The sequence below is a fragment of the Triticum aestivum genome, chromosome 3B (genome assembly GCF_018294505.1).
Source record: "Triticum aestivum cultivar Chinese Spring chromosome 3B, IWGSC CS RefSeq v2.1, whole genome shotgun sequence".
Lineage (NCBI taxonomy): Eukaryota > Viridiplantae > Streptophyta > Magnoliopsida > Poales > Poaceae > Triticum > Triticum aestivum.
The window spans coordinates 266183204-266199687 of record NC_057801.1 but is presented as its reverse complement, the minus strand read 5'-3'; the positions used below and the strand labels follow the sequence as shown (position 1 = coordinate 266199687).

At 46.3% G+C, this 16484-nt stretch overlaps 1 protein-coding gene across 4 annotated transcripts; it reads left to right on the top strand.

The window, feature by feature from the left end:
• The first annotated feature begins 1204 nt into the window (after nucleotides 1-1204).
• On the top strand, nucleotides 1205-12577 carry LOC123069654 (probable peptide/nitrate transporter At3g43790). 4 transcript variants are annotated; one of them, XM_044492569.1, is made up of 17 exons: nucleotides 1205-1516; nucleotides 4443-4483; nucleotides 4824-4884; nucleotides 5031-5133; nucleotides 5237-5339; nucleotides 6296-6349; nucleotides 6457-6519; nucleotides 8756-8805; nucleotides 8919-8994; nucleotides 9550-9738; nucleotides 9855-9921; nucleotides 10536-10621; nucleotides 10687-10794; nucleotides 11132-11176; nucleotides 11288-11376; nucleotides 11784-11827; nucleotides 12174-12577. In XM_044492569.1, exons 1-17 carry the CDS (start codon nucleotides 1345-1347, stop codon nucleotides 12272-12274), a joined length of 1452 nt encoding a protein of 483 aa, XP_044348504.1. In that variant the 5' UTR covers nucleotides 1205-1344; the 3' UTR covers nucleotides 12275-12577. The 4 variants fall into 4 exon arrangements, with proteins under 4 accessions (XP_044348504.1, XP_044348503.1, XP_044348505.1 ...); XM_044492568.1 differs by having other exon boundaries at nucleotides 1206-1516; nucleotides 9855-9942; XM_044492570.1 differs by having other exon boundaries at nucleotides 1236-1516; nucleotides 4443-4455; nucleotides 9855-9942.
• Nucleotides 12578-16484: the final 3907 nt, after the last annotated feature.

Below are 16484 nucleotides of genomic sequence, written 5' to 3'. Positions count from 1 at the left end.
CTCCGCTTACACGGAGTGACAAATCCCAGTCTCGATTCGTGCCAACCCAACAGACACTTTCGGAGATACCTGTAATGCACCTTTATAGCCACCCAGTTACGTTGTGACGTTTGGTACACCCAAAGCATTCCTCCGATATCCGGGAGTTGCACAATCTCATGGTCTAAGGAAAAGATACTTGACATTAGAAAAGCTTTAGCATACGAACTACACGATCTTTGTGCTAGGCTTAGGATTGGGTCTTGTCCATCACATCATTCTCCTAATGATGTGATCCCGTTATCAATGACATCCAATGTCCATGGTCAGGAAACCGTAACCATCTATTGATCAACGAGCTAGTCAACTAGAGGCTTACTAGGGACATGGTGTTGTCTATGTATCCACACATGTATCTGAGTTTCCTATCAATACAATTATAGCATGGATAATAAACGATTATCATGAACAAGGAAATATAATAATAACTAATTTATTATTGCCTCTAGGGCATATTTCCAACATGCACACTCAAGCCACCATTCGCCAGGAAGCGGCCCCTATGGAGGCACAACTCTAGGCGATCGCGGAGGGGTACAACGCCTACTGTGCCTCCTACGCACCGCCGACGAACTATCCGACGCCCGGTGGGACGATGAAAGCGCGGGCGCCACCATTTTCATCGTGGACCTCACGTCCATCGGCGACGGACAGGTCATGGACTCCTCCAAGGATGAGTAGGGCACGAGAGACGACACGGCCTTCTGTCCCATGTGGGTCGGTCCGCCTATCGTGTTCTACTCTTTCTCGCCGGAGACCGCACCTTCACTTCACGATGCTTATCGCCGATGCTCATGAAGACAACGGAATGGATGCAGTTCCAGATGAAGAAGACGACAGATGGAGGAGGCGGTCCCAGATGGAGGATACGTTGGATGGAGGAGGCGCTCATGGAGACGGGGGATGAAGGACACGACAGTGGTAGTTTTTTTTGAAATGTTCGAAGTGTAATGAAAATTCGTCGTGTTTGTACGAATTTCGTCCATTTATGTAAATTATATTCGAACTTAAATAAAATCCCATCATATTTAAACAAATTTCATCTTGTTTGTTTATATTGTTGCCTAAATATATGCGGGTAAGGTTGAACCTCAGTCCGCGGATACGAATGGAGGGAAATTGGCGGTTCGTCCTTACCCGCGCCGGTTGCCCCGCGTCCGTCCGCAGGAAAAACCAAAAGGCACCAAGCAAAGCAAAGCAAGCCGCGCAGCAAGATTCCTCGCCTCCTCCAGGTTGGGCCTTTCTCTTGTAGCAGTCACCGTCTGGTACCAGCTGGGGCGGGCGGGCGGACTGACGGGCGAGGGGATGGGCGATGATGCCCGAGGCGGCGGTGGCGGGGCGGCCGCCGAGCCGCTGCTGAAGAGGGCGCGGTGCCGACCCAACTGCCCCGGGTGCAGGGTGGACAGGAGGAAGGAGGAGAGGGAGGGGCTCCCCGTCACGGAGCTCTGCTGCATGTGGCTCGTCACCATCTGCTCCTGTGCGTGATCGCCGCCCCTTCCCGTTCCTTCACGTCCCTTGTTTTTCTTTACCTCGGCTGATTCCTGTTTTGTCTAAGAACTACTCACTCCGTCCGGAAATACTTGTCGGGAAAATGGATGTATCTTGATGTATTTTGGTTCTAGAACATCCATTTTTATGCATTTCTACGACAAGTATTTCCGGACGGAGGGAGTACTACTGCTGGATATCTAATCTTGCTCTTATATTTGTCCCTCCGTCCCAAAATTTTTATCTCAGATTTGTCTAAATATGAATATATCTAGTTGCGTTTTATTCGTATCTAGACAAATCTAAGACAATAACTTTGGGACGAAGGGAGTTACTAAAATGTCAAATCTGACCATCTTATAGCTTGCCAAGAAATACTTAATGCTACGATCCGGGGAAAAAGATCATTTTTGACACCGTTATTTTCTGTCCCCTTTCGCTCGCTGGAAACGTTTTAATCAGCTGGAGTATGTTGTTTAATTCTTGCGTTCACCGTGGCTCATTTGTCCAGCCAGAGTGTGAATCGTAGTTCTCAACTTCTGATATCGAACGTGTTAGTTGTTGCTCTCGTCGTTCTCCCTCTATTTAGCTTTTTTTTGGCTGAAGCACGCGGGCAGGTTTGCCTGAAGAATGCAGGTCTCGCTCTGTTCACTTCCACTTGCTCTTGAGTTCCGATCAAACTTGCCTTCGTCAGTCCGTGCTTACCCAATGCTTTTTCTTGGCTATCCGGATGTTTGTATATTCCTCTCGGATTTCACCTACAAGCTTCGGATTCCGCGATCAAAGTCTGCCCAAAATTGCACGCGGGACACTAATAACGCACTCTTTCTCCCAGCTGTCTCTCTGCGTTTGTTTCTTGGAGTATTTTAAAACAGTTTTTGGATTTTGTTTGAGAAAATGGTTAAACCTCCTGTTAGTCCTGCCCTCTGCATCCGCGGCATACAACCACGATATTATTAAAGTTGATGCAAGTCAACGAGGCCAAAGTCGAACAACAATGGTAGAACCATTGACTGAAAGAACACCAACGATGAATTCACCTCCTTACCGAAAAAGGCTTTCGCCCCGCTTTATATTATAAAGCAAATGCCCAAGCCAACAATCCACAGAGGTTCAAACACACACACACACACAAAGGTCTAAAACACACAGGATCCAAAAGGGTTAATGCTGAGGGCACAGCTCAACAAGCCCTGAGAACAGAAATAAAACGACACACACATGAATTCACCTCCTTCTGCGGCAGCGCCTTCGAGAAGGGAGAATGTGCCCATGCTGATGTCGCCACGTCCAGCCTGAGTTGGCTAGAAGAATGATTTCCATCCTGGATACTGGGCCCAACCAACCAAAGGCAAAACAATGGCACACAGACAGCACTTTCAACCAGGCAAGGACGCAATTCCGTCGTTGCTGGGTCTGACCAACAAAGGCCAGATCATAGAGTTTCATCCCAGTATATGAATCATTGTTTCATTCACCATCTTGATGATGGATCGCCCAAGAGTTACGCCATCTAGTACATGGCACAAACTCCGTGGTATCCTCTAGAGTTAGTCACAAAAGCAGGCCACCACCGAAACTCCTAGTGCCGATGCACGAACACAGGTCCAAATCAAAGACCAGGCTCGATTGGTAGTCCTTCGCTTCATGGGATGATCTTCACTCATAGCTTATTGAATTCATGCTCTAGTCAGTTCATCCAAAAGTCTGATTTGATGGAGAAGGACGGGCAATATATTTCAACACCCCCCTCACGTCTAGGTTCCTTCAGGCCTTAGATGTGGGAACGATGTAAGTCATCACTATTTTAAAAAGTCCAAACTGATGGAGAAGGACATGCAATATAATTGAACACACGAGTCAAAAAAATAAATTGAACAACCACCCTCACGTCGGCTCCTCCAGAGCTTATGCGTGGGATCGATGTAGGCCGCAACTATTTTTATTTAACAGCGCGTTGGTCGGGTCTTGAACTTGAGACCTCTTCGCTCCGATATCATATTGAATTCATGCTCCCGGTTCATCCAAAAGTCCGAACTGATGAAGTTCAACATAGTAGAACAGAGGTGGCGACGCCATGAACTGCACATAATCCACCGATCCAGATGAAGTCGTGGGTACGCCATCGACATGCATGCAGATGAGAGCACCTATGCCATGCTGCCGCATCGTCACCACCTGACCATGCATGACCTAGAGAGTCACCAAGCCCATGATGACATCACTACCATGGATACATGGATACAACCACAACTGTGACTACTTTCTCCACATTTGGTCAAGAAATGATGGTCAAGCAAAGGGACATGATTAGGTATTGTACAATAAGTTCTCTCACGTCACTTTTGGCCTGAGAGATGCTAGAAATCAAGCCCCCCATGTCCTCGACTCAGATTCTGACTACTGAGACAGACACAACTGAGAATTTTCTCACTCGAACTCCCAATTGGGCGATATTGTTATTTTTTGAAAGCTTATCTAGTGACTTTCCAGCAGTAGGATCCACTCCTCCAAATTCATTCCGAGTGCAAGAAATCGCCGAAACAGCCCGAGTTTGTCACAGAAGTTGAGTCATAAGGTGCTCCTGCCACCTCCACTTGAGTCATGGGCCTTGTACGACACAGGGTTGAGTTTTCCCTGCCTTCGGATGTGCGTCCACCCCCTTAGCCACCGAAGGACCAAGTAAACAAATGGGCCTTGTATGACAATGGCTAACTTTTGACTAAACAAAACCTAGAGAGAAGGCAACCAGGTTGATCTACTATTTTTTTTACTTGAGACTTGGGTGGAATCTTTTGTTACTCTCATGCCCATTTAAAGATATTACTGATTTAAGATGTTATTGATTATGTCTTAAGCAAATCATCCCTTCATTATTGATCAGGAATTGATATTCTCATATTTGCATTTTGCAGCGTTGCCTATACAGTACGTGTTTCCCTTCTTGTATTTTATGGTGAGCAACAGGATCACAATCTTTTTAGAACGTGCAATATGACTGCACATTTCTTCATCATAACAGGAGAAGATTTATAAGTAGGATCAACAATTTCCATGTTCTATATATATTTTGAACCATGATAATGATACAAGCTTTGCATCAGATTATGACATTTTTGGTTCAAAATAAAAATAAGATTATAACATGTGGTGGAAATAAAGCTTTGCTCTTCTCACAGTTTTGTTGTTTTCTATTGTTTTCTTTTCTTTCACTACTCAACAACATGAGTATTGGTAATGCCAACTATTTTTTGTAAATCTACTATCGATTGTCAACACTGCATATTCGTTTGCAGATAAGAGACCTGAACATTGCTAAAGAAGAAGAAGATATTGGATTTTATGCTGGTTTTGTTGGTACGTTTTCTTTTAAATGTAGTTTCTCTTTTGTATCAATCTTCTGAAACACTTTAACTGAGCTCTGTAAGGATATTGTTATATGAGGGGTATGCTTCAGCTTTATCTATCATGGTAAACTTATAATATCTGTTCTACAAATGAAGGTGCTTCATATATGCTTGGGAGAGCACTCACCTCTGTAATATGGGGAGTTGTGGCTGATAAGTATGGGAGGAAACCAGTTCTTCTAATTACCCTTTTTTCAGTGTAAGGATATACTTTAACAAGCTGCGCTCTCAGATATGAGTCTTTCTTTGGTGTATTTTGACAGACGCACCAAAATTTAAGCAGTTCTTCTCATCCATTTCAGAATTATCTTCAATACACTCTTTGGACTCAGCTCTAGTTACTGGATGGCATTAACCACAAGAGGTCTGCTTGGGCTGTTGTCTGGTATGCTTGGACCAATGAAGGTACTTACATGTGCATGGGAGTGCTTTTCTCTCAGGTACTAGAACCGTCCATCGTGTTTTTGTAGCTTTGTGTTAGAATTCAACAGGCACATAAAAAAAGTAGATCAACTCGAGATGCTGAATTTTTATGTGGAAAACCCTTGCGGAAACCGCAGATGCGCGGCAGTGCTCACCTATATCGAGAGTGTTACAACCACCAGACTAACAAGGAGTCGTCAACACACACATCCCGTGCGGCTTACAACAGGTGTACGTAGGTGGCGGCCATGCAGCTCAAGTCAAAGCGGAAATCCAATCCGCTATGAAGAACCCATAACAATAATTTTAAACTCGTTCAGCAATTAAATATCCATCATGTGCCGAAAGTCTCTTGGACATAACATCAATTAAGCATGAGCAGAGCTCAAACTTAGTAATAGGAACTGGCTCGTCATCATATCAGCATGATTATCATGAATGCTTATCTTGCATACCTTCACATTACCTGCTGGCCTCTGTTCCGGTAGACTCTGGCCTCTTTACTTTCAATTTGAATTCATATATCAACACTTTCTTGACCAACTGCTAAGATAACACCGGTTCCTACTCTTATTTCAGTAGACTTAATTTTGTGGTGTTCTTCCACAAGAGAACGAAGTTCCACAGATTCAGTTGTTCGTGATGCACACTGTGGTTAGCTTGTTAGCTTGTTTTGGATGAAGTTTGTTTTGTATTAGTAATCGAGGTCTTTGTAACTGGGATGGTTGCACACCAGATAAATTTCAGCCAACCAGCTAGTGTTGGCATGGTGCACTATGTTTGCATTATCCAAAATAGTATAACTGCCCACTATGACGCCAATAAAACAAAATGAATTCACAAGCTAGAAGTCATGAGTGAGATGGTGATGATTATTAGGGTAAAAAAGTAAAATATATGACTGGATTACATTGTGTTCGACTCATTTGTGCCTTCAGGCTTATGCTTCAGAAGTATGTCGGAAAGAACACAGTCACTTGGCATTATCACTCGTAAGATGATCAAGTTGTTATTTCGAATTCTTCTTTTACTCACAGTCCCAACTTTATTGGACCATGATACAAACTCACATATTTCTATGTGCTGGGTAATCCATCAGATGTCCTCCTCACGTGGCATAGGTCTTATTGTTGGACCAGCCATTGGTGGTTATCTTGCACAGGTAATACGGTCCATTTAATATTTGCAGAATACTTACTTATGTATTATATTATCATCTAAGTATGTTTGATCTATGATGTTCCATTACTTCTGATCATGAAATTTTTGAACTCACAATACAGTCCATTTAATATTTGCAGAATACTTACTTATGTACGTATTATATTATCATCTAAGTATGTTTGATCTATGATGTTCCATTACTTCTGATCATGAGGTTTTTGAACTCACATGCAAATTTAAAAATTATATACCTTATCAAGTATTTCCTGATTGTCCCTTCTCTAACTATCCTCATTTTTTAGAAAAGGAGGATGACCCCCGGCCTCTGCATCTGGGCGATGCATACGGCCACTTTATTAATTATTCTCACAAGACCTTGCAAAGTGATACAACAGTAAGACTAAAGCCACCGTCTAAGCAACAGACTGTCGCTACACCTATCCAGTTGATGAAGGGGCGCAGATAGCATGGGCCTAATACCAAACAGACATCGCAGCCAAGCCTAACATCTAAGACCTGAGACCCCAACCTAGCCACTTGCCGGGTCTGGGGCACACACTGGTCCGGCGTGCTCTCAGAGGCCGCCGCCGCCAACTGCCACCGCTCCATCTTCAGAACTGTACTGATGCATCAATCTTGCTCGGTCTAGCTATCGTCGACGCCACCACGGCGCCCAACGGCACCTCCTCCCTGCGCGCAAACAACTGAGCACGTCGCGGTCGCCACTGATACACCTCAGCGCCATGCTGCCAAGTACCACCAGTCGACACAGCTTGAAGTCCTTGGAAGATCTATCGTGCGTAGCACCTGCCGACCAGGCATGACAAAGCGTAGCACCTGTCGGTCAGGCATGACTTGACATCTCTACCGAACCTCCGTGCAAGAAGAAGCCGCTCCACCTCCTGCCTCTGACTTCCAGCGCTGCTCCACAAACAATGCTCCCAAGAGAGAAACGACACCGCAGTGCCGCCATCGTCCGATCTGGAAAACCAGATCATAGGGTTTCCCCCGGAGCAGCACGAGTGGGTCGACAGTAGTTACAGAACGATGCCTTCATCAAGGTAACGGCGCAGAACGCCGCCATCGTCCGCCATCGGCTCGGTTTTCACCGGCAACTATGTTTCCCCGACTCGCAGCCGGGACTAGATTACAGATCTCGAGATCCGATCATCCAGTCTCTGGTCGACCACCTCCGACGTAGGAGATGACCACCACCGCCATAATCCTCGTGATGCGATGCAGACCCGGAGTGCTTCAGCGAGCCGTCGCCGAATCCGATGAGATGCAGCAGTTTGAGGACGTAACGGCAGCTCGGGACGCGCCCCGGCCGCCGCTGTCGCCATCTCGTACTACTCCCGCCGGCTGCAGTCAAACCCCCCGTCACGCCCCGGCCGCCGCTGCCCGCCATCCTCGTCGGGAGAGAGATCCAAATCAGGCCGCCGCCGCCTCAGATCTCGGGACGCCAAAGGAGGTCCGCCGCCGCCGCGCCACGGGGCCTTCGCCCAGCGACGTTGCCGGCGGCAGCGGAGGGAGGGGGTGCACGGGGAGTCGAGGGGAGATCGGGATGTGGCCGCCCGGTGCGGCCCGGCGGCGGCCGCACGGGGTTGGGAGGAGGAGTCGGGGTCGGGAGTTGGAGTCGGGAGTCCGAACCAGTAGCCACTAGGCAGACCAATTCCTTGTCTAACCAATTTAAAATGGGGAGATTTTCACTTCCCGGCCTCTGCACCAACTTAGGATGCATACGGCCATTTTAGTATGAGTACCAAGATAAACATGGTCCTCATAATTTTTTAAATGAGTATCAAGATATTTCTTGATGAGTGGTTGCACCATACACTAAGCTTGATCCTCAATAAACGGGGAAAAACCCCTGTGCATCACCTGTCAATTCCGGGAATTGAACTCGGGTCGTTGGGCTGCACAACCGCATACCCAACCACTGAGCCAAGGCTCTAACTATCCTCATATAATTCATTTACCTGCTATGTACAGAGTTGGGTTCACTCTGATATCCATCAGTGGTTCACCCATGATAACCAACATATGGCAAAGTATTCCCCCATTTATACAAATTCTGCTAAAGGTTGATTATATTTTTCATTGTATTGCTACGCTATGTGCAAGCATGCACTAAAAGTAGTTATTTTGATTGATTCGAATTTCTTATGTCGACATACAATCATGATTAAAAATGGTTAGAAGCCTTGTAAGCTAATTTTGCTTGTGAACTGCAGCCTGCAGATAAATATCCAGGCATATTCTCTGTCAACTCCATATTTGGAAGGCAAGCATTTACTTGTGAATCCTTCTTATATATTTTGTTTCTTTGCTTTATGCGTCCTTTTGATATCGCTTTCTTCTCAGATGCTAATTCAGTTTAAACATGCATTGTTTTAGGTTTCCGTACTTTCTCCCTTGTCTTTGTATATCACTCCTTGCCATTGCCGCTGTAATTGCTTGCTTCTGGCTTCCGGTGAGTTTGTTGTTCCTAGATGCATACAATTAATGTTTCATTTGTATTGAAGCAAACATCATGTTGGGATAAAAATAAACATCTTTCTCAATTAATATTTACTGGAGCTGCATGCTCCCTGTAGGTCGTAAATGATAGTACTAGTTTTTCTTTTTTGAGGAATCATACTGGATTTTAATGGTGGCTGTAATCTTATGTTCTGACGAACATTTGTTTGTCATGATGGAGAGTAAATCTTCCATTGTAGAAAACGTGCTGATAAACTGTGATATTATACTACGGTAGTGATAGCACATCTGTTCTATGTAGCAATATGTATTGTGCATCTTGACCTGAAACACAGCTAGAGCAACTAGTCAGTTTTGTAGGATCTGAAAGTAGATCATTGATGCTTCTACAAGTTTCTGAAGATGCAAAACAATACCAACAGTTTGATAACATTAGTGAAAGGAAATCCTTTTTGACACCGAAATCATTATATAGCCTCTACATGGAGCCCCACATAACACGTAGCACATGAACTCACCTGTACTTAACATGTCTGCAATGTTGCAGGAAACTTTGCATAAACACACTGAAGACACAATGTTAAATAGTTCGACTGAAGCTGTTGAAGAACCTTGTTCTGATTTAAATGCTGAACAAAGTGGTAGTGGCTGTCTCAGTTTATTCACAAACTGGCCACTGATGTCCACTATCACTGTATACTGCATTTTCTCTCTCCAGGACATGGCTTATGCAGAGGTAGCATGTGCTGTTTTGTTGCTGAGATATATTTCCGTTGTTTTTTAGCATCTCATAGTTTTACTTACATTGCCATTATTATTATTGGATTTCATTCTGGAAGACGTAAATTGCAGGTATTTTCGCTTTGGGCTGTCAGTGACAGAAAATACGGTGGACTAAGCTTTTCTTCTCAAGATGTGGGTAGGGTCCTTTCAATCTCAGGTAGTTTTTTTTTTTTTTCAAAAAGGGGGGCTTCCCCGGCCTCTGCATCAGCATGATGCATACGGCCATCTTATTAAGCATAAAATAGTCCACAAAGCCTCCAAGTCTCAGGTAGTATTCACTGACATTTTTATTTTTGAACATCGTGAGTCCCTTTTTTTTGACGGAACCTTGTCAGAGGGCGGGGAGCTCCCGCATTGCATTAAGGAGAGAGTTGGTCCAGTTAGTAAGGGGAACCGGACCCAAAAACCATACATGGCACGGTTAATTAAGGGAAACCGGCGACTCTGAGATAGGGATCCAAGGAAAGCTTGTGATATGACTATTCACACATCAATGAGGCACATTTGATATATCTAAACTTGCCTATAAATAAAACACATGTCGTGTCTGTGGCACAGATATGCAGCTTTATCTAGATTGACATGAGTGAAATATATGCTCAATTTGAAGAAGTTATGCTAGAGCAGTAATTTATATGCAAATATGTGATGACGGGAACTCACTAGTAACTCAGCATGTCATTTCTCAGTTGTTGTGCTCTGCTGTGTTTCACGTGCAAAGTTTAGTGTACTGACTGTACTTTTTGTCAGGTCTCTTACTCCTAATATATCAAATTTTGATCTATCCATTGGTTGCAAACTCTGTAGACCCCATCACATTAGTCCGTGCAATTGCGGTAAGACTATTTATTGCTTGTTCGATCAGCTTAGTTATATTTTAATGGTTAAACTTATTGTGCAGCTATTGACAATACCACTTCTTTCGAGCTATCCATTCATGCCTGCATTATCAGGGTCCATTCTTCAGTTGGCACTAAATTGTGCGTCTTTTCTGAAGAACTCTTTCTCAGTGAGTGCAACGATCTTAAATTTCTGTGTGAAACAAATCTTTAAGTTTGAGCATTCTACTAAGTATATTTCAAGTCTTGTCTATTTGTCTTAGTGTTGGCTAAGCATAACTGCAAGTATTGCTTCCCGATACTCTTTCTTTGTTAGTAGAGAATAGCAGCAATACAAATACCAACAGGCTGCTAGTTATCATATCTTGACAAACACTTCAATTGTGAATCTGCTTATTGCACTGCTCACTAAGAATGTGCCTCTTATAGCCTTACATATTTCAACTCAAGGGAGCCACTATTAATTGCTAGTACAAAAGTTTACTCGTGCTCTCAAAACCATTTCAGGTAACTACCATGACTGTGTTCAACATTTTAATGAATGATGCTGTGGTAAGTTCACGAGATTCCTAACAATGGGTCAAATGAATAGCTATCTTCCATCCATTCCTACGAAAACTGGTAATATCATTTTGTTTTCTAACCTTGGGATACACATAACAGAGTCAGGACCTAAGAGCCTCAGCCAATGGCCTTTCTGTGACACTAATGTCCATCTTTAAAACTATCGCTCCAGCTGTTGCAGGAGTTATGTAAGTATCCATGCTCCAGCTCATTACATACTATTGCGACCACATAAGCGAAATATAGCACTTGACAGTGTTATCCAGATTAGTTCCAGAGTCGGCTTTTGAGCTGCTCTGCATTCATCCAATATTTTCTATTGCAAACAGCACCTATCTCAGTTCCCCAAATAGTTGTATTTTTTCCTGCGAGTCAGTTTGTTGACAATGGAAAATTGAACAGAAGTTAGTTTTTTTGGTTATTTTCTACTCTCAAGTTCTTCCTTCTCGACAACATTGTCAATAGCATAGCTCATCATCGTATGTTTGTATACACCTTGGTGTCACATTTGTATGCAGTCGACTGTTTTCCCCCTGTATTTTCAGGACAAAAAATGCTCTCCACCTTATCATGTAAATTGCATTTTTCCTTGTAGATTCTCATGGGCTCAGAGGCGTCAAATAGCTCCATTTCTTCCAGGTATTTTATACTTGACTTTGTTTTAACTGCATGTACAAAATTTTCTATCACCCTGTCATATGCAAATCTTGAAATCCTCTAAATCGAAGGATTAAAATACAGAAGTAAATGTTTAACATTTCTGTTTAAAGGGAAACTGTAGTTTGGTAGTGTCGAATCAATGGTAGTATGGTACATAGTGAAAGGTATAATGGTTGTGAACGCAATCTCTTCATTTGCTCGACTCTAGACATTTAGGTTTGGTTAAGTTATGATTTTCTGTCCCCGCAAAAAAAAAAGTTATGATTTTCTGGTAAGATTAAGCTTGCGTTTGACATGGATACCTGCTGTGAATTATCCTTTGCAGGCGACCACTTGGTGTTCTTTATGCTGAATGTGTTCACGGTTATCGGTCTTATGCTCACCTTCAGACCGTTCTACGCTAGAAATGGCACGTCGAATCATTAATGTAGTGACACCATACATTAGGACCTGGACAAGGACCAAGATCTAACAGTTTGGCTCTTCGCTATTTTAGCGGCACGATCTTCCATATTACGGGTTCTTTCTTGAAGTGCCTACACTTCATTAGTTACCAACAATTTTCGTGGTCAGTTGACCAAGTAGGTTATCATGAGACTTTAAGATATTGGTAAAGGTTTTGCTCTACTCGGTTTGAGCGGTCATAAAAGCGTCGAGGGTCTCTTCAACTGAAGGTCTATTACCTGTGCTTGCCCTATAATTATTTGATGCTCCTTGGTTGGTTGGTTATGGTGGTTTAGGATAATTATTTGAAGCATAATTTTGGTTCCTCAAATTGAGGTTGTAATTATTATGAGCTATGAGGATAACATTTACCTCTTCTTTACCTTTGATCATGCCAATCAGTTCATCGATTTTTTGGCGGTTAGTGCTTCATTCTTCTCTTCAGAGATGGAGTTCATCTTCTTCGTAGTAGACCTTTCAAAGGGAAAGAAGAGGTAAGTCTTAACCTCATAGCTCCTAATGGCATGGTTTTCTTGCATCAAGGTAAATGTTAACCTCATAGCTCATAATAGCATGGTTTTATTGCATCTCATGGAGCAACCTTTTTGTTTCCTTGATCGGTCTTCCCATGATGGTTTCTCCTGCAGCAGTGTCTAGCATACTTCTGGACATGGGGATACGAACATTATATGGGTTTTTATCATTTATGTCATTGGTTGTGTATCACTACTTAGTTTTGCCACTAAGAATTTCAACTGCTCAAAAATGCCATCACTTCGTTAGCATGCTTAAAACTGCCATTGGACACCATTACTGTGAGCTCAAATCTCTTTTGCCATGTTATAATGACCAAAATACCTATAGAACAACATGTCAGCCCTCCCTCTATCTCACTACAACAAAGTGTGGGTCCCACTTGATCCTAACATCGTTCTTATTTTTCTCTAAAATTATTCGTTTGCTTACTCCTGACAAGTGGGGTCCACACTTATCATTGTGAGATAGAGAGAACTGACATGTGGCCATGTGGGTATAGGGGTATTTTCATCGTTTAACATGGTCAATGAGTTTGACCTGACCATGACGATGTCCAATGGCATTTTTGAGCAAACGCCTAATGGAATAATGACATTTTTGAGATATCTAATGGCATTTTTGAGCAAGCATCTCACGAAACGGTTGCATTTTTTAGCAGTGTAACATCTAGTGGCAAAACTGAGTAGTGGGACATAACTGGTGGCATAAATGATAAAAATCCAATGAAGAATCAATCATTCTTCCATCCCATGTTTCGGACAATTCTTATTGCCTCTTTCATCCTATCCCAAGCAAGCACTAGTGGCTCACGATCTTCCTGCTTAAAACCTATAATATTAAGAGTGCAATTGCATAATCTTAGCATGTGGGAAAAACTTTGTCATAAACATGCTGCAACACAAGTTTCATGAGGTAATGGTTCCTTTAGGCAAGGCTAGAAGTCATTTCTTAGTGTTTACTCTTAAATAAACAGGAAAAAGATGCAACTTGAAAAGAAAGATGGCTTCTCCCCCTTCCTTCTCTCCTCCCTTCCCTTCCTCCCTCTCCCCGCCTTCGCTCCGGCCTCCTGCCCCGGCCGCCCTTGCTCCCCTTCCTTTGTCGCCCCCGTCTCTCTCCCTCGCCGCTTCGGCTCTCTCGTTCCCTGGTCCTCCTCTCAGCTCGCGCGCATCAGGATCTGGCACTAGGAACTGGTTTTGGGCCCTGTCGTCGGAGGAGGCGGATGGGGATTCCGATCTGGAGGTCGACTCTCCCCCCTCCCTTTGGTTCCTCCTCCGGTGGCTTCGTGGGCGGTGGAGTCACCGGTGGCTGGTAAGGTTCGGAAATTTGCCCCGGGCGGTCGTGGCCGTCCGGTGATCGCTGTCGAGGGGGATGGTTCGGGCTGGCTCCAGGTGAGGCGCGGTCGGCGACGGAAGCGCTCGGGGCCGCTCTCCTCGCCGGGCTGTGCGGGTTTTGATGCTCTCTCCTCTCGGGCGGGTGGCCCTGCTCGCTCATCCTGCTCTCCAGCGGCCTTGTCGATGGCGGTCTCGGTGGTGTCGCCGCCGCTGGCGGCGCCGGCGGGAGCCTCTCCTCCGCCTCTAACCCTAGATCTGTTTCCTGCGAGTAAGGCTTGTGGGCCTCCCGTTCCGTTTCAGGTTGGCCTGTCTGGGCCTTCTGTTCAGGTTGGGCCGCCTTCGCTGTCGTCTTTTTTCTGATTCCCCCCTCCATTCTGGGCCCTGGGCCTTGCGCGTCTAATGTGCCTTCCTTTGCTTCGGCCGGCCTGTCTTTCCCCCCTCCCAGCCTGGCTCGCTCCGGGTACTTATGGGCCCGAAAGGGTTCGGCCCCCCATTTCTAGGGTTTCCTGCATCTCACTCTGACCTACGCCGTTTCCGTTTTCGCATCCCCACCTACCGCAGATCTCCTCCCGTCCTACCTCTCTTCCTTCCTTTCACGGCGGTGGTTGCCATGGATCGCTCCCGTGGTTCTTCGAGCGAGGCAGTGTCGGGCTTGAAGCGGCGGCGGGAGGATGCCGGTGATGGGGCGTACGGCCTGGAGCTCGAGGCGTCCCTCCGCTCAAAGCTTGAGGCCGAGCAGGCGGCTCGGTTGCAAGCGGCCGGCGAGCGCGAGGCTTGGGCGGCGGGGCCTGAGCGGCTCCAGGGCGGCGAGCGCGCTAGGGCGGCGGGGTCGGCCGTGGCGGGCTCTGGATCTGAGGCCCCCGGATCAGGCGGATCTGGGGCTGATCCATGGGAGGCCGCGGCGGCTGCTGGTGGCGCTGGCTCTGTGGCTCGTCCCCCTCCTCCCTCCCCCCCGCTTGGCCCGGCTCCCTTGGCTCGTGGCGGCGGTCGCGGCCCCGGTCCATCTTCTGGGTTCGGGGGGCGCTTGCTGGGTCGCGGGGGCGGTGGATCTGGCGTCCTCGGTCGTCGGCCCCCGGCGTCCGACCCTGGTTCGTCCTTTGGCGCCTTGGGCGATGGGATCCTCCCTCCTCCCCCTCCACCTGCCCGTCCTTCTCCTTCGCCTCTCCAGCCCCCAAACCCTAATCTCACGTGTTTCGCTTGCCACCAACCTGGCCACTTCCAATCATGTTGTTTCAACCCCCCGTTCTGCCTGATCTGTAGAGAGGACGACCATCTGACCATGAACTGCCAAAACCGTCGGAAATCTGCTTCCTTTAAGCTGTTTGGCCAAGGCCTTCCTGGTTGCTCCTTCCTCGCGCTTGACAGTGACATTCCTCAGGTTGCTGTGGCTCCTGCGCTCTCCAACGCCGCGATCATCTCGATCAAAGACCATAAAATCACCACCCAAACCCTCTTGGATGAGCTCAAACTGTGGGACGATGGTGGTTGGGATTGGCAGATCCGACAGCTGTCCGATTTTGATTTCGCGGTGGTCTTCCCCTCTAAGAGCAGCCTCAAAATGATTTCTTCTTGCACTAGTTTCACTCTCCCTCTTAACCAGTTGGTAGTTTCGGTGAAGGCGGCCACTAATGGAGCTAAACCTATTCATCCTCTCTCAGAGATCTGGGTCCTTGTGGATGATGTCCCTCCCACCTTACGCTCTTCAGAATTCGTCATGGCCTTCGGTGTTCCCATTAGCAAACCGATCTTGGTTGACCAAGATTCCCTCTCTGTCCTTGGACCTGTGCGCCTCAAGATCTGGGTCGTGGACCCCCTCTGCATCCATGGTTGTGTCGATGTTTTCCCTGCTGCGGATGGTTTCAGGCTTCGGGTTCGTGTGGAAGGTGCCGCCACTACCCAATCCCCACTCCCGCCTCCTCCTCCTCCTACCGACAACCTTGGGGGCGAGGGTGACAATGCTGGCAATATGAGTGGGGGCTCGCTTCCGCGCTTCACGACCTCTGAGTGGGAGGGAATGGGCTCAGTTAGCCGCGACCTTTTCAAGGATAGTGCTCCGAAGGCCAAGGAAGGAGGAAAGGACCAGATGGATGTTGATGCGAATGTTCAGGTTTCTGCTCAGGCTGCCCCGATTGCCCCCCCTGCTGGTACTCCTGTGTCGGGGGTGTGCTCCAACTTGTCGGCCCAGCCAGGCTCTCCGTCGCTCTCGGGCATTGAGGATCTCCCTGCTTCACCGCGTCGCGCTGCAACGGGCTCTCTTCCCAAGCGCAAGTCTTCGGTTCGCAAGTTCTCTGCTCGCAGTCGGGCTTCATCTGGGACCAAGCTGT